At 34.1% G+C, this 18489-nt stretch overlaps 2 protein-coding genes across 3 annotated transcripts in view; one reads left to right on the forward strand and one right to left on the reverse strand.

Annotated features, from left to right (window-relative positions):
• Positions 1-8807, reverse strand: part of Dmtn (transmembrane and coiled-coil domain 2 protein Dmtn) — a 140989-nt gene extending 132182 nt beyond the window's left edge. Inside the window, exon 1 of the mRNA XM_074186690.1 lies at positions 8470-8807. The gene's annotated coding sequence lies outside the window, so the exon portion shown is untranslated. The remainder of the gene's footprint in view (positions 1-8469) is intronic.
• A 6363-nt stretch (positions 8808-15170) lies between these two features.
• LOC111515459 (transmembrane protein 135) overlaps positions 15171-18489 on the forward strand; it is a 106569-nt gene continuing 103250 nt past the window's right edge. The window contains exon 1 of one of the 2 annotated variants that reach the window (XM_074186706.1): positions 15171-15569. In XM_074186706.1, the coding sequence (XP_074042807.1) occupies positions 15408-15569 (162 nt within the window). In that variant the 5' untranslated portion in view covers positions 15171-15407. The remainder of the gene's footprint in view (positions 15570-18489) is intronic. The other variant, XM_074186705.1, reaches the window with a different exon arrangement.

Genomic DNA, 18489 nt, shown 5'->3' on the forward strand with positions numbered 1-18489 from the left:
GGGTGTCTTCGCAGACTAAGAAAATGTATAGAGAGAGAAGGTGGTCATATCGAGCAGTTTCTGTAGCGGATTTTTCATTTCTGTTTGCTCTTGAGGCTCTTGAGTTTCGTTAGTTAAACGTGTTTGCATTATAAAAATTCGTTATGAACATTTTACCTATCATTTCCATTTTCCTTAAAAACTAATATTTTCGAATAATGGTAGACATCTCAGGATAAATGTTGTTGAATTAACGTTATCATTATTATTTCTGCTTTGATAATTATTCATTTCAAATAATGGTGGACGAGCGGGTTTGATGTCGTCGAGTGAAACTACATTTTTATCAAGACTCGTTGCTCCGATCGACTTTCCACACGAGTACTTTTATTCATAAAATTGTCCAAGTAACCTTAATTTGTTGAAAAATATTGAAAAATATCTGTCATTTCAAAGTTTTGGGGTGTGGACCATCAGGGGTAGTCCGTTCCTGACTTTGTAGCAAAACAACTGACTCCTGCATGAAAGCTCATCGAAGGAATTCATTTGTTTAGTCAATTACCAAAATTTGGATGATTTTGAATATTCACTTGAAAAGTTATCAAAGAAAAACATTTTTCATTTTGTAACTTCGAGGGCCCGTTACTTGGTAACGAAGGATTTTAGGAAAAAAAGTTATATGAAGTACTGGTGATATTTTGACCCCATCTATACATTCCCGAGAGGAAAAGAGGAAGTCCAGGGACACCCTGTATATGGTCTATAACAATTTATTTTACGATTTTCGTTATATGTTCATTCCTTCAATCTTACATAATAAACACTAGAAAAACATAAATTTTTTTCGTCAATTGGAAATCGAAAAAAATTAATGCCGACAATACTATTTTTGATTGATCTTTATTTACAAACGATTGTCAAAAGAGATACAACTGGTCAATAGGTTGCTAATTGCAGAAAATATTCGACATGATTATGGGATTACAAAAATTGATGAAACAAAAAAACTGTATCGATAATTTCCACGTAGATACATTACAAATATATTTTAGCACTTTTCACTGGCGATCCTTTTAAAAAATATATGAAAAAATCAAATACGCCTGTTGCGGTGTTGCCATATGGTTTAAAATATCCTTATAGTACAAGGTATGACACGAAAAATGCTATACTTTCCAAAAAAATATGTTTCAGGAAATTTTTTGATATGGATTGGGTTACGACAATTATTCGACAAATACTAGTAATGAAAGTTTTAATATTTCGGTTATATTAAACATTTTACTACAGGTGCTGTGGTAACTTTATATCAAGTTAGCAGGGCTACCCCTTATAAAAAAATGAGATGCGCGACAATTATTTTCCTTTCACGACAAATTCTCGACTATTATTCGACAATTAAAAAAGTATATTTCAATAATTTTTCTGCAAGTTGCCTTGCTAACTTTATGGAGGTTCACTTCTAGGCATCCGATGTTTCGCCGTAAAACGCTTGCCTTATCCGCTCTTCAGTAGCAAATACGGATAAATTTATAAAAAAAAAACACTCAATTCGTTCATAATTACGGCTCTTTGTCACAGAATGGGTTAAATCAATCCATCCATGTCATCGATGACAGTACATAAATAACATTCACTCGCTTATTTGATTAAATCCCAGCCATAGGAACCTATCTTGTTTAAATTGAAAGGGTATATTTTTAGAAGAGATTAATTTATGTGAAAGAGAGTTTTTGGCCTACTACTTCTCCATCTTGAAAGGAAGAAAGCAATCAATTTAGAAAATGAACTTCATATGGCTGTCTGACAATGAAGTTCAATTTTTTGATCTAGATGGATTTCTGTTCATTCTGCAGAGAAGGAAGAGCTGGAGGTATTTCGGTATATATTTGTGAACATATTGATTTCAGTGTGATAGAAAAAGTTGATGGTTCTGATCAATATAATTTAATGGCAGTTTTGTTAATATCTTTAAATCTGCAAATATATGGTATGTATAGACCACCTAAATATCAGTTTAGGGAATTTATCGATATATTTCAGAATATATTATGTAACAAAAAGAATAAAACTATTGTACTGGGAGATATGAATGTCAATCTCCTGAATGTAAATTTAGAGGAAACAAAAGAATACATTAATGTGATAACTATGAGTGGTTTTAGAGTATGTAACATAGTTGACCAGAATAATGCGACTCAACAAACAAGCAAACGAATTATCTACTGGATCACGTCCTGGTTAATAAAAATATTAAGTGTGATGTCTCAATATACAACTAGGCTCTGTCTGATCATAAGCCATTAAATATCAATGTAGATATTGAGTCTGTATACTATAAACCAAAGATACTAACAAACTTTAGTGTAGTTAAGCAAGATTTATTCAAACAAAAATTTAGGGACGCGTCACAAAATTGTGAATCCATTGACACAATGGATAGCTAACAAAGGTAATAAATACATGTAAAGAAAGTTCTAGTTATATAATAAAATTAAAACATCGCAAAGGGAATGAATGGATGACCTATGATCTATTGAACTTAATAAAAGAACGAGATAGTATATATAAAAAAATAAATGGAGTAAATCCAAATTCTGAAAATATAAATAAATTGTGGATGGACTTTAAAGTATTCAAAAATAAAGTTACCAATGAGATAAGGAAACAAAAATCAATTTATTTCAAAGCAGAATGGCAAAAAGCAGTAAAAATGCTAAAAAAACAATAGAGAGTAATGAACTCGATAATAAATATAAAGATGGAAAAAAACGAGTCAATTAAATTAGTTACAGATGATAGAACTATCACTGACCCTCAAGAGGTGGCAAATATGTTCAACAGGTATTTTACTAGCATAGGTCAATCAATTATTTCCAATATAGATATTAATATAGAAAGTGTAGATTTTGAGGAACTATCGTGTGGCAACTCAGTATTCCTAAAGGAAACCAATGCTAAAGAGGTATCTGAAGTCATAGTTGCACAAACTCTGCAGCAGGGCACGACAACATAACTGTTAAAGAAATAATATTAATTGAAAAAATGTCATTTCCATACTTGTTAATTTGATAAACGATATTTTCAAAGCGGGGATATTTCCTGAGGTACTGAAGACTGGAAAAGTAATACCAATATTTAAGGGTGGTGATAACAAAACTTGGAAAATTATAGACCTATAACAATTGTGTGCTCATTCTCTAAAATTATTGAACTATAATAAAGACAAGAATAATGGACTTTCTTGATCGTTATGTGGGATTTGATGAGTATCAGAATTGTTTTATCAAGAGTAGCAGCACTCTAAGCGATAATAGATTTCATTCATAATATTACATCGGAATTGGATAAAAAAAGAATGGTTATTGCAGTGTTCATTGATTTAAGAAAGGCATTTGACGTTGTTGACCATACTGTTCTTCTGAACAAACTATGTTGCATGGGTATAAGGGGCAAAACTTATTCTCTCATTGAGACATTTTTAAAGGAAAGATCCCAGTTTGTCGTTGTTGGTGAGAGCATGAGTGAGCATATTAAAAATAATTGTGGCATACCACAGGGTTCCGTTTTGGGGTCCCTGTTCTATACACCGATGGTACTGTCACCGAGGCAGGCCGGGCTTAAAGGAAGGTATTTCACGTTCGCCGATGACACGGTCCTTTTGTACAGTGGATCTGATTTACATTTACTGGAGAACACAGTTAATGAAGATCTCTCTAAATACTCAAATTGGCTTGCACATAATAAACTTAAGATGAACTCTGCAAAAACCGTTTACGTGCTATTTAAACAAAAAAATGGAATTTGTGGAAATATTGAATTAAGAATAAATAACTTATCCTTAATGAATGTTGCAAAAACCAAGTATTTGGGACTCATAATATATGATAAGTTAAACTTGTCAGGACACATAGAACAAACATATTAATGATAAAATTGTACCAATGTTAGGAGTTCTATATAGTTGTTCCAGTTACTTGAGTTCCTTCCTTTTGTACAGTGGAGATGATTTACATTTACTGGAGAACACAATTCTCAACAGTGCTCAAATTGGCTTGAGCATAATAAACTTAAGGTGAACTCTGCAAAAACCGTTTACATGATATTTAAACGAAAATTTCAGTAATAGATACTTGGTTTACAATGCATATACAGGGAGACCCATTTTTAATGGAAACACCCCCCTAAAATTTGAAGTTGTTAACATATTTTTTGAAATGTCAAGTACTAAAAGGTCTACCTTCGGACAAAATTTGAAATGTTTATAAAAGTTTCAGGGCATACTACGATATTTTTTCTTAGTCGAAAATCTGTATTTTTTATTAGCGATTTTTTTATTGAAAAAATCACTACGCCACTAGATTCAGAGTGCCTCTACAAATTTCATGAAAAAATATTCATTATTAACAAATTTATGACAACTCAAAAATTCGAAAACTCACACAGCTAACAGTCACAAAAAACACCCTATATCAACAGATATAGCCATGAGAATATTTTTTTTTATGATTTCAACAATAAAGTGCTGTCAGATGAAAAAGAAAATAGCGTAAATATGTTTAATGAAAATAACGGAATTACATTCAAGTTTTCACGCAAATTAACTAAAACTAAGACCTAATATTTCAATATGAATCTTAGTTGCCATGGAAATGATATAACAGTTTGACACTTGTGAAACATTTAACTGTACTATTGTCAATAATATTCACCTTACAGTTCTTCGAATTATTACGTGTCATGGCTGCAAGATTGAGCGTAAGAGAGAAAATTGAAATTGTACGCCTTTCGGGAGATGACGTTAGAAGTGCCTGAGAGGTTTGTAGAGTATTTAATGAGAGACATCCAGATCGTCCTCGTATTAGCTGCGGTACGGTAAATAAAATAAATAAAATAAATAAAATATTCAATGAAACTGGTGCAGTATCAAAAATGATGTTAAAAAGTAATCCTGTACAAAGACGAAACAGGAATGACAGGAATGATCAAATCATTTTAGATTATTTCGGAAATAATCATAATGCCTGTATAAGGAATGCCACTTTAGATTTGAATATTCCACGAGAAACTATTCGGAGATGTCTCAAGGCGAAGAATATTAAACCTTTCCGGCCAAAATTTTTACACACACTTCAAGAAGGCGACGAAGCAAGACGCCTAGAATATTGTTTATGGGCCCAAGGGGAATATTTAAACAATAAAAATTTCCTAAAAAATATTTTATATACCGACGAAGACACTTTCACTACAAATTGAGTAGTGTCATCACAGAATTGTCGCTATTGGGCAGCGGATAATCCTAACTGGGTAATAAACTGTAAAAGCCAAAAAATCAACGTCTGGTGTGGGATATTGAACGAATGAATTATTGGTCCTTTCTTTTTTGAGGAAAACATTAATGGGCAGAGGTTTCTAGAATTTTTAAACACAGAGTTTTGGGATGCTATTCACGAGCTGCCAATCAATGAACGATCAAATTTAATTGTCCAGTTAAATGGGTGTTCAGTTCATTATTATGCCAGAGCTGTGAGGCAATGGCTTAACGAACATTTTCCAAACCGATGGATAGGCCGTGGTAGTCCGTTTATAGAGTGGCCACCCAGATCTCCAGACCTCACAGTTTTGGACTTTTTTCTCTGGGGACTTCTCACACAAAAGGTTTACAAAAACCACTCAAGAGATAGAAATGAACTTTGTGCAAGAATTCGACAGGTATGTGCACATATTAGCCCTCAAGAACTAAGGAACGTAATCAGAAACATTCTTAAGCTCTACGACACATGTATCGAAATACGTGGTGGATTAGTAGAGGCCCCTAGTATATGAGTTGTAATTAATTGTTGCACTGAATCGAAACAATTCAATAATTAGTTATTAGTTACGTTTATTACATTTTTTTGCTTCATTGTTAGTTGAATTGTGTGAATGTAATTCCGTTATTTTCATTAAAAATATTTACGCTATTTTTTTTTTCATCTGGCGGCACTTTATTGTTGAAATCATAAAAAAATGATATATTGTGACTGTTAGCTGTGTGAGTTTTCGAATTTTTGAGTTGTCATAACTTTGTTAATAATGACTATTTTTCCATGAAATTTTGGTCACACCTATTTAGAGGCACTCTGAATCCAGTGGCGTAGTGATTTTTTCAATAAAAAAATCGGTAATGAAAAATTCCGATTTTCGACTAAGAAAAAATATCGTAGTATGCCCTGAAACTTTAATAAACATTTCAAACTTTTAGTACTTGACATTTAAAAAAAAAATTAAAATCGATTTACAACTTCAAATTTTAGGGGGGTGTTTCCATTAAAAATGGGTCACACTGTATATATATATATATTGTCTTCAATCGAGGACCGCCTGCCCGGTACTGACGACGCCCAATAGGCTGAAACAGCTGTCTACCGGTGGCTCTTAAATTGAAATCATTGAATCATTATTATATATATATATATATATATATATATATATATATATATATATATATATATATATATATATATATATACCTGAACCCTTGAGGGAGAACCGACTGATTTATTTATTTCATCTATACATGTAAATCAATTCTCAACAGCTTTGTAGAATCTTATGTCCTGTCTACATATAGCGTTAGAATCTATATCGTTCCCCTGTTACTGTGAATTGACTGTTTTTTTACATTTATTTAAGCTTTGTTTTTTTTCTTTGACAATAAAGTACATTTTTAATTGATTCATTTTTGGCCAATATTTCTCTACGAATTCAAATTGAACCAAAACGCTGCCGAAACAGACCGAAAAATTTACCAGGAATTTGGCAATGATAGTGTTAATGAAAACACTGTTCGACTTTGGTTTGGGAAATTTCGTTCCGGAGATTTTAGCTCCGGAGATTTCAGCCTTGCAGATTAGCCCCAAAGTGTTCGACTTAAAATAATGCATGACGAGGGTTTCGGAACCCTGGTGGAGAGTGACCCATTACAAATATTGCGTGGGACAGCGGAGAAACTAGGCGTCAGCTCCCATGCGGTTTTTGATGGTTCAAACTGATTTATATCAACAGAAAAAATTTTTAACAAGCAAGTCAACGATCAGTTAGAATTAAATTTCGTTCATATAGATTGTACTTCATTTCTAACCTTTCATTTGCTTTATCGATTTATTTGTAAGATTTGGAAAACAAGAAATGATAATGTACTTATATTTGAGTCATATAATTACATTTTCAAGTGCACTGAGTCATGGTTTTTATGTACTTCATGATTTGACATTGAGTAATCCTGATTGTTTTTTTTTAGTAATTAAATCACTGTGATTCAACTTTAAATCATTTTTAGCCTCTTTAATCACAGAATCCTTTTGTTTAAAGTATTTATCATGATACTGTCAGCAGTTAGATGAACATTTGTGTCTTTTAGGCAGTACATTAAGTTTAGTTTCAAGTTGAACGTTTCATATGGTATGACCTAAATTTTAAGTGCTCATAGCTCTCTTGAGTTATCACCTTTTTTTACTAAAAATCAACCGAAACCAATATCTACATAAAAGCAAAATATAATATCAAATATAGAACTTGAATCGCTTTTATTAACCACAACTATATGTGACTTACTTAACACATTTATCACTTAAACAAATCGTTAATAATAATAATAAAAAATGAATTTGTGACACACCAAATAATGTCTACAATTATGACATAAAAAGCATGAAACTTTTTGGTTATAAGTACTTAACAGTTCATTCTCAAAAAATAAAAGTAGTACTCTGATGAAATAAAATAAATCGATACATTCAGTTAGGTAAATATGTTTGTGTTTTTTAATAACCAACTGTCAACCCCTTTCGAAAGGCAACCCTCAGACGTTGAAAATTGTCCAAGCTGAGAATCAACGAGGTCCACCCCTAACACTCAACATAATAAAACATCTAATATATATTCAAAAAATAGAAAAAACAATTCCTTATTATAAAAAACAACTACTTAAAAACGAAAAATTGGAAACATTCTATTTTCAGTTATTAACATCTTTAAAGAAAACCCAATTTGCAGATTTTTAGGTTTTTAATCAGCATAGAATAGTGGAAAATATTTTTCCAAGGGATGCCTAAGAAGCAGTATCACACGAAATAACAGTGTAAGTATGGAAAACAATTTTTCATCAGTGGAAATGTTTTGTTGCAATATCCATTATGAGTTTTACATTTTTAAGAATATCATTGTAGAACTACTGGTTGAATGAAAACAATTACCTACACACAACTACTATATAATGAATAGAACAATAGATCCTTTCCCTTTCTGATCCCAAGGCAAAACTCTATATAGTTTTCTACCTTCAATACTTTCAAAATATAAGTACATCTAGAAAAATAATGTTCAGAATTGGTATAACTTTCAAGACAGGTCAGTGACATTATTCTGACAATATTCTGATTAATAAAGTTGACAAATAGAAAACAAACATACTCAATGAAATCAAAGTGGTGAATTATTTGTCCTTACCTAGTTAATTATCTTCATGTTTCTTCCTCTCTATACAATATAATTAAAGACTACTACCACAACAGTACAAAGCACTACCTCAACTCTATATTGATACTAAACAGAAATTTAAATCGCGGTAAACGTAATTCATCACTGTTTATTGAACGTTAATTAAACAAGTAATTATTGCTCATTTTACCGATCCTCGAATCACCGTATCGCATAATGTCAAAGTTGTCAATTTTCATTGTTTTGTGGAAACTGAAGTTAGCTGCGAAAGATTGTAGGGTCACAACAAGGTCGAAAGCCACTCTTGTCTGTAATAACCTACAATTTTTTTACTCAAAATTTCTTCTAAGCAAGATCTGTCAGTTTTTTTATTAAAGCTTCTGAAAACGAATGCTTGAAACTGACACTCAACTCATCCAATAGACTGTAGGGGGTTTCAAAATACCTATCAGGGTCTAAACTATTTTCATCGTAATTATATCCCACTACTTTAAATCCTTGAGAAGACAACTGAACACAAAAACTATTGTTCTCACATGTTTTTAAATTCAGGTAAATGCATTTATTGTCACTAGCAATTTTTGAACTAATAATAATTTCTTTAACGTGGTCCTTCACATCATTTATCACTGCCTGGGCTTCAATCTTCCAATTCTCTGAATCCAACAGATTTTCAGACATTTCATATATACTAATCAAGTTTTAGTTATCCCGAAACAAGTTCCAAAATTGAGCAATACAGAATTAATAACAATTTTTATTAATGAAACTCGAAATTTTTGACAGAAAACAATTTACCTCTTCTTCTTTGAATTGATTTGGGATTTCGGCTTCAATTGGCCACCGACTTTAATAGCAAGGCAAGGACATAGAAACATATATCGTGGTATTTATGAGTAAGGTTATTAGCGTTTTTCATTGGTAAAACCAGTGCCAAATGTTCCATTGGTGTAACAAATGTCTGCTAACATTTTCCATTGAAGTATATAAGCAAAACGACTAAAAACATTTTGATTGGGCCTTTTTCCTGAGAATAGTACAGCGAACGTGTCACGAGGTGCAGCACTAGTAGTAGGGACAAACATAAACTATTCACATGTAAAACAGTGTTATTTACGTAATATAAATAATTATTTAAAAATATAAATCTGAATAAAAAATTATTTTGTGCTAGTATAATGCCAACAAAGCATTGCTGTTTTGCGAATCGATATCCGGAAGAAAACATGTTTTTATACCATTTATAAAACCTCATATTAATGAGGTTAGATGTAAGAAATGGATACATGCTTCGAGGAGAGTGGATTTAACAGTGCAAAAAATAAATAAATATTCATATGTATGATCTAAACATGAAATGAATAATAACTTCAAACAGATATTTTTGCACCCGACGCGCGTTTCGCCAACGAAGTTAGTTTGGTGTTAGGGCAATTGATCTCGAAAAAAGTTATTCACCTTTCATACCAAAGGTTCCAATATCATCGTTATGAAATGAATAGTAAATTTTTCATAGTTATTTGCCATTGATTAGAATGAGGTATAACCTCAATTGTTTATTAAATTATATTCATTTATTATACTTAATTAAATTTATTTCATTACCTATATTTGATTCATATATATATATATATATATATATATATATATATATATATATATATATATATATATATATATATATATATATATATATATATATATATATATATATATACAGTTCAGTGTAGTCAAAGCGGTGGATCACTATACTACATTTTTATATGTCCATATAATTCTTGATTGGGTCAGACCACTCAGCACTTTGATGGCTTTTCAACTTCAAACCCCAGAAGGACAGATAGCCAGGTGGATTGAGAAGTTACAAACTTTCGATTTTGAAATTCAACATCGGAAAGGAGTCACGGAAATGCAGATATAGCCTCTCAAGAAAACCATGCCTGACATCCGGATCTAAATTTAGTCAACGCCAGGAGAACTTGGTAGCGGACAGAGACTCCTTTATGGACGCCTCTGATAGGGAGATAAGCTCCCTCACCTCCCGCCGCTTTGGGTTCCGTCTGACCCGGAGGGTAGCAACCTGCAAGGGTCCCTTGTCTAGGGATACGGACAGGAATAAACCTGAGGAATCACCTGACCATGGTATGGTACGGTCATCAACAAACTCTGATGGTGACACTACCTTCATGACGAGGCAAGAGATCATCGTGGTGCAGAAGGAATCATCCAGTTTTGAAAACTGTACGATAATGGATTAACAAAGGAGTGGGGTCGAATGCACATGTGCATTCGACCTTCCAAAGACGTTTATCCCGAATATACTCGAACAGCCCCACAATAGTCGCACTGGAGGGCATTTCAGAGTAAATAGAACTCTAGAGTGTGTGAGAGGTACTATTAGGTCACCTGCCAAAGAGACGTGGAAGGGTGGTGTAAGCGCTATGACCTGTACTCTTCGAGAAAGGGTCTGAAAACAAGGCAAAGAGGAAAAGTTAAAACAGTATCTCAGCGGGAACCCTTTCGAGAGAATCGCAGTTGACATTCTGGGACCACTCCCTATAACCACATCTGGTAACAAGTACCTTATAGTTGTGATGGACTATTTCTCTAAATAGCCTGAAGTAGTAGCCTTACCCAACCAAGAAGCTGAAACGGTGGCAGAAGCCCTGTTGCAGAAATTATTTGCCAATCAAGGGGTACCCTAGGAACTACACTCGGATCAGGGCTGCAATTTCGAAACGTATTTATGGAAGGAATAACTTTGTTGGGAATGAGGAAGACAAGAACAACTGCTCTTCATCCACAATCCGATAGAATGGTCGAGATGCATAATTGCTCCATGAATAACTATCTCTCGATGTTGTCTCCGAAAACCAAAGAGACTGGGATAAATTGGTTCCTTTCTTTCTGTTGACATAAGGAGTTTCCAACATGATGCGATAGGTTACACATCATGCATTCATGTTGTTAACTGGCCGAGAACTGAAGCATCCCATAGATGTATTGTGAGGTACCTATTTCGGAGTATGTGAATGGCCTGAAGTAGAGACAGAAAACTGAACAAAAATTTGTCAGATCCAAATTACAGCTTCCCAGCAACAGGATGAAGATAAGATTTGAGAAAATGTCGCTGCCAGTGAGCTTCAAGGAGGACGATGCAGTGTGGCTCTACCAACCCCAACGTGGAAACGTTTGTGTCTCAAATTGTAGAGACCATGGCAAGGACTTCACCTGGTAACCAAAAAGATGAACGATCTGGTGTACAGAATCCAATTGTCACCCAAAAGCAAGCCCAAAGTTGTCCACATAGAGAGACCGGGTCCTTACATGGATCGTGATGTCTTCTCTAGGAATGTTGTTCGGGGCGAACAACCTCAGGAAAGGGGTTAGTGTTGTGAATCATGTCCTAAAGAAAATAATGCCGGCCGCTACTGGTAGTCATAAACCAATTGTGACGTAGCTAAGAGCGCGCAAATGTACGATGTACCGGCTTCGGTGGAATTCCAAGAATTGTTTCGGCGCCCTCGATTGCCAAATATAAGCTCCATATACTCGTCTATCGAGATAGTTAAGTAGAAGTGAGTAGACATTCGAATAATAGTTGAAGTTTAAGTTAGTGTTTGTTGTATTTGTAGTGAAATAAAGTTAACTTTGATTATATTGTTCAGTGTAGTCAGTTATCCGTAAACTCACAAAAAACGTAACAATATCAAAATAACTACCATAAACAAACACTAACCATAAACATACCACTAACAACAAAGTCAAAAAATTATAACCCTACAAGGAACAAAGATAGAAGAAGAGAATGAATGAACTGCTCAAGTCATTCCAAGCAATTTCTTCTCGAAGGCAAGTATCGAAATGATAATACCGAAATCGGTTACTGAATCGTACACTTTTTGGTTGGGTCGCTCAACGAACGGTATCAAGTATCGTCAACATTATCAAAGAGTTTGAGATAAACGCCTATTTATCTAAATCAGAGGTTCCCAAACTTATTTTGTCTACCGCCCACTTCCAAAATTAATTATTTTCTAGCGCCCCCCAATTTTTTTTACTTTACTATATCGTAAGAAACACAATCGCAATCATTATTTCAATAATTAAATTATTAAAAAACATTAATACAAATATTTCAATTTGAATTTTGAAACGAATCTAATGTGAAGGATGAATTTGATGATTTTTAACAAGTTTGTTAATATCAGGCTCGAATTTACTCAAAAACCGCGTTCGGTAATCTGCAACCGATTTCTCTTTTTAGTTAGCAACGTTGCCACTGAACTAAATCCACGTTCACACAAATACGATGATGGGAATGCTCTCAAAAATCGTTGAACGATGGACCACAATCCAGGGTACAATTGCGGGATTGGCTTTTTAGCCAAAATTCTTGGTATCCATTTTTGAATTTTCTTTTTATTTCCTCGTTCATTTTCAGTTCTATGAGTTCTTCTTCCAGCTGGGGTGATCCTGCTGTGTTGATATTTGAAAAAGGATCCAACAACCATGCAGTCTGGTATTTCCAATTTTAAAATGTCCTGAAATCGTTCTGCGAAATCACTGTGGAGGTTCTCCAAATGTTGACAGTAAACAAGCAAGTCGTTGTTGTTGAAGGATACTGCTGATAAATTAGGGAAATTGCGAAACTCACGTCTGCCGGTATTATTCTTGCATAAGAGCAATTTCGCTACAAAAGCAGCAATGACAGTATTGAGTTGGAGATTGACATCATTAAATAATTTATACAGCTCTATCAAGTACGCAATATCATTCTTTGAAGTGATGAGGTTGTCGTGCAATTCTTTGTCTTCATTTTCCAAGAACTCTATTACAGAGTCAAATAGATTGTAAAATCTAGCCAGACAGCTACCTCTTGATAACCAACGCACTTCTGTGTGAAATAGCAATCGGTTGAAATCTTCATCATTAGCAACACAAAGCTGATTAAATAATCTATCATTCAAAGAGCTGTTACGAGTTTTATTGACTGCTGATGATATATTGCAGTGACTGAGAGAGGCGCTCACTCAAATTTTTCGCAACCAAATGTTACCTATAAATGACGCAATGTACAGCAAGCACATGTAAAATTTTATTTTTCAAGTACGCTATATGAAGCCTTTGTGACGTCCTATCATAGCCGGAGCGCCATCCGTAGCAGCTGATATAATATTCTTCAGTGGAATTTTTTTCTCATCACAACAATTTTCCAATGTATTATATATGGTTTCTCCTTTTGTATCCGTCTCTAAATTTCTAGCAAATAGTAGTTTTTGATATATTTTCTCATTTTTAATAAACCTCACGTATGACAACAACAAGGCTTCATTGGTAAAGTGAACTCATCTAACTGAATTGAGAATTTAGAAGTCTCCAGATGATTGTACAATGACTATTCAATGTTTTCAACCATCTCATCGATTCGTCTTTGCACGGAACTATTGCTTTAAGGAATTTTTCGGATAATATCTGCCGCTGGTTTATGAGCACAGTAGTTATTACTTCTTTTATTGCCGGTAAAATTAAATCCTCTGCAATAGTGTCAGGTTTTCTTCTTTGAACAATTAGCAAGGAGATATTGTAGGAAGCTCGGAGTCCGTCGTCGTCTTGCTTAGAAGCCGAGGAAAAAAGTTTTGACATTTTATCCAAATGATCTTGTAGCCTTGAGGGTTTCATCGCTTCATTCGAAAATGTTTTTTAACAAAGAAGGTACATAGGTGGAGATGGATTTGTGGGATTTTCAATAAATCCATATTTTATATATTCCGCGCTATACTGCCGGTTCTTTCTTTTGCTTCCGACAAAATTTTGTCCTCAAAAATGCCGAAGTAAAGATTCGAGTATTAAAAACTTGCTAATGATACCACTCACAGTATTCACCACCACACGTACAACTCTTTACCTAGCTAGTCGCTAACTAAATTCACTTGTTTTCGTAATATCGTCGAATGACATTAATGGCTGGATGGTGCGCGCGCTTTTATATGAGGCAACGGGCGGGCCTAGTACTTTCGAGAATGGAGACTAGAAACTTCTCGCTTCGCATTGAAGTTCACCGCTATCTATTGTACAGTTTGACAACTGTCGGACAGGAAATAGTTACTGTCTAGCCCCCTAGATGGCGTTACATGAAGAAACGCGCGTTAAGCGTAAAGGAGCGGTAAAGTTTGTGTTAAAAGCAAGAAAACATTTTTAAGTTAGGCATCGCCCCCATAAACCGCATCAACGCCCCCCCAATCTTCTCTGTGCTCTTCACTATCCCACTATAGGTCTCCAGCGCCCACAAGGAGGCGTTAACGCCCACTTTGAGAAAGACTAATCTAAATATGTAATATCGAATTAACGCAATAATTTGTGTTTAAAACTTATTGTTTTTCGTTAATATTTAACATATATATACATTGAATCTGCAAGAAATTTAAATAACGTGTTTCATTCAGCACAGTGTTTTACCGTTTTTTTGTCGAAGATGTAATCGTAAACCAATTAAATTAACAACGTTACTGAAGACAGATACACAAATAGAGAAAAATTCGAAATCTGGGCGATTCAACGTAAATTGTCCTCGAAAAGTAATAGATTTATTAGATTTTTGGCAAAAAGTAATAGATTTCGTAAGTTCTTCAATCTGCGATGAGCACGCCGTTATCAAGTTTTATAGCATCCATGTAAGATGTCTAAAAACTCAGGCATCTTTCATCCATGCAACACTGCTAGTGACACAGTCTGTGATTGAGCGAGGGGTAGGGTGGAATATCTGTCTTGGATTTGTTATGTTTTGACTAGATGATTAGTAAAGTTTCGGAACTTGTGTTTGTGGTTATTAAGATTGTGAAAGTTGTATTGACAAACTAGAGTCCAAAGTTCTGAAAAAAAATTACTGTGCAGCTTATTGAAATTTCATGTTTAGCTGAAGATAACTGAACATTCTCGTGTGGAAAATGTCTCAGTCTTATAGTAAATTCATTCCTATTACTGCTCCGATTCAAACAACCTGCGTGGATTATGTCCATCCTTGGACAGATAGCTGCCTTCAAGGAATATGTGGATTGTATTTGTACTGCATGTTCGATTCCCTAAGAGTATATGGAACAGTTTATATGGTTTGTACAGATTTTTTCATTTTTATTTTTATTTGAAAAACTTCAGTTCAATCCTATACTCTAGACTAGAGAAATATTTTGAAAAACTGAAAGTACTTACCACCTTTATTTTGATTGTTTTAAAGTAATTTCTACATGTTAAGTTCATTAATTATTTTAGGAAACTCCGATTATTTACACCTGAAGTGAAAGTAATATATGAGAATAAACCTTTCTCAGCTTTATTTAAATATATGAGGTGTCTTTCTTTGTTATTTGAAAAGATGTAAAGATGGCCAAAAACCTTAGTTTTATCTTAATAAAGGTACTAGTTGCCACCAACATGGAGAACCTAATCATAATGTTTTTCCAAATAGTGCCTTACATGCGTAATGTTGGTTCCTTACTCTTTTTTTATGGCACACAATTTTTGGACTAAATCACCATTGTGACTGAAAGTCATGTGCCCTGATGAGGAACTTTGAGCCGAGAGTAACAGTTTTTTTCTATTTGCCCTGCCTAGATTTCTGCATCTTACATCAAACTAGTATAATTTCATGATTCGAGAGCATTGTGAAGAGGGTATTCTCATTATTTTAAAACAAATACATGCAACTCCGGCGGTTACTGATTTTCTATAGTTACACCCCTCTACTAGCGTTTTAGTAGGTGTATAATTGAATAGAAATTATCGTAATGAGTTGAATTTTATGTAATAAAATAAAGTTGCTGAGAACCACTCCCTCGAGAACCCACACAAGATTAAGATTGGTAAATAGTGGTACTGAAGAAAAAAAGATTGAAATCGAAAAGAGAATGAACAAGCAGAAGGAGATGGAAAGAACATTGAGAACAAGAAAAGATATAAAAATACGCAAGAGGAGGAAATGAAAAGGTAGAGAAGGTCAAGAAAGGAAAAGAAAGAAAAAACAGAACGAAAAAGCAAAAAGACGAAAATAAGAACAGAAAAAGAAAAGACAAGTAGCTCAAGAAATAAAGAAATAGAGCGATAAAAATAAAAAGGATAAAGAGAAGAAAGAATTAGAATGGAGATGTTAAGAAAAAAATATTGTTGAAACATTATATGAAATGAAAAGCTAAGAGAAAGTGTGAAACATCTAATGGTATTAGTCTGAACTGAATGAAATCAACGAGTATAAAGAAAGAAATCACATTAATGGTGAATCCATTGACAAATACTTAGACTTTATAATTTACAAACATTAAATTTAAAATATTCAATTATTGGCAACAAAATGACAAAAAAATTGTTTTGTATTTACTGTTCAAAACAACTAGACAGGCTCAACTCTATTATTGTTTCATAACTATAATTTTATAATTAATGCCCTAAGGTTATGCTGTTTGGGTCCTATCCCCAAAACCCTGATACATTCGGGGAAGTGCTCTACAGCATTATCAATCAATGACCGCTTCCCTTACCATGTAGTAAATGATCATTGGGTTCGAGAATCATGTGCCCTAAGCAAGCGCAGTAGGTCAAGAATGACATCTTTCTGCATTTGTCCGGCTAAGATTTGTGCGTCAAGACAGCATGATCTTGAAATTTGAGAGCAGAGGGCATCATCAACCGTCCAAACACATTGCTCTGGATAGTCTGCGGATTTTGAAGAAAAATTCTCAATATATCATCCGTTTTTCCTCCTCTATTCGAGTGATATTGGTCTTGCTAGGATTTGAAAACTCCACGACAAATATCGTTATGCTCTGATGGTCAAGAAAAAATACATCAGGCCTATCAGCTTGTATGAGCGGGGGGGGATGAATAGTTCCAATAAATTCGTCACTCATAGCATAGGGCAACACCGCAGTGTTGTCATTACCGTAAAACTTCTGTGAGTTGACATGCTGACAACAAGTACATTACGGTCTCAGGCGCTTCACCGCAGGCCCTGCATCTAGTGTCAGGAACCTCTATATCTGGCTGACTATGATGAACCCACCAATTTCCGACTTCAGCCCACTCAACCTGAGGAAAGGGAAGGTCAGACGCTTCAGTAAGTCGAGGTCTTCAATATTGTTGAATTGTTGAAAAAGACCCCATACATCTGCTTATCCTTGTGTTGCCGCAGGAGTGAAGTGATCTCTGTGGCTTCTATATGGGCCTTTTACTGTACGGGTTCCAACATGGTGACAGTGTTGTGATCACCTCGGTTAGTGTATAAAACTGAACCGAGTTCATCACCCGCTTGGGAAGCTGCTACGGTTACCACCTCTTAGCTGTCTAAATCCGGGAGAAAAAAAAACCATTGATTATCATAACTTTTTATTTCATTTTGAACTTATATTTTACATTTGAACGAACAGATTTTAAAATATCTGGTCTAGAATAGATAAATTTAAAAAACTCTTTGCAGTCCATTTTAAAATTGAAAAACGTTTGAATTTCCGCCTTGACATGTTCTTCATTTGAACGATTTCTTTCCTTTGTCCATATATCGAATACTAAGCTGAAAACAAGCTCGCATGCAGCGTTAGATACAGGTGCAGATAAAACTAATGAAACAATTTTTTTTTAACATAACACCAACTCCATTTTCGATGGTTGAGAAAAATTTTGCCCACCTCAAATCCACTCTTTCATATGAATAAACAATGCTGTCTTGAACTTCCCTTAAAATGAAAAAATCTTAAAGTTAATTTTCATCAAAACTGATCTTCAAATCAACGACCAAAACTCTCAAATCATTCCACGTTATCGATTTTTTCATTGAAAGTGTACTCAATTCACTGTACTCAGAATTTTCAGTCATACCATTTACTCAGGTGATCCAAACATCTCTGAAAGAAAATGTCTGCTTCCTTGTTAAACGTAGCGTTGTCTGTTTCATTTAGTTTTTTTGAAAGATCTTTTACTGAACCACCAAAAAAATTATCCTTTCTTCTATTTATAATTTTTTGGCGGATTTCAATCATAACA

This window comes from Leptinotarsa decemlineata, unplaced genomic scaffold (assembly GCF_025532065.1).
Source record: "Leptinotarsa decemlineata unplaced genomic scaffold, Ldec_3_MD MMD2_P_RNA_scaffold_4, whole genome shotgun sequence".
Classification (NCBI taxonomy): domain Eukaryota; kingdom Metazoa; phylum Arthropoda; class Insecta; order Coleoptera; family Chrysomelidae; genus Leptinotarsa; species Leptinotarsa decemlineata.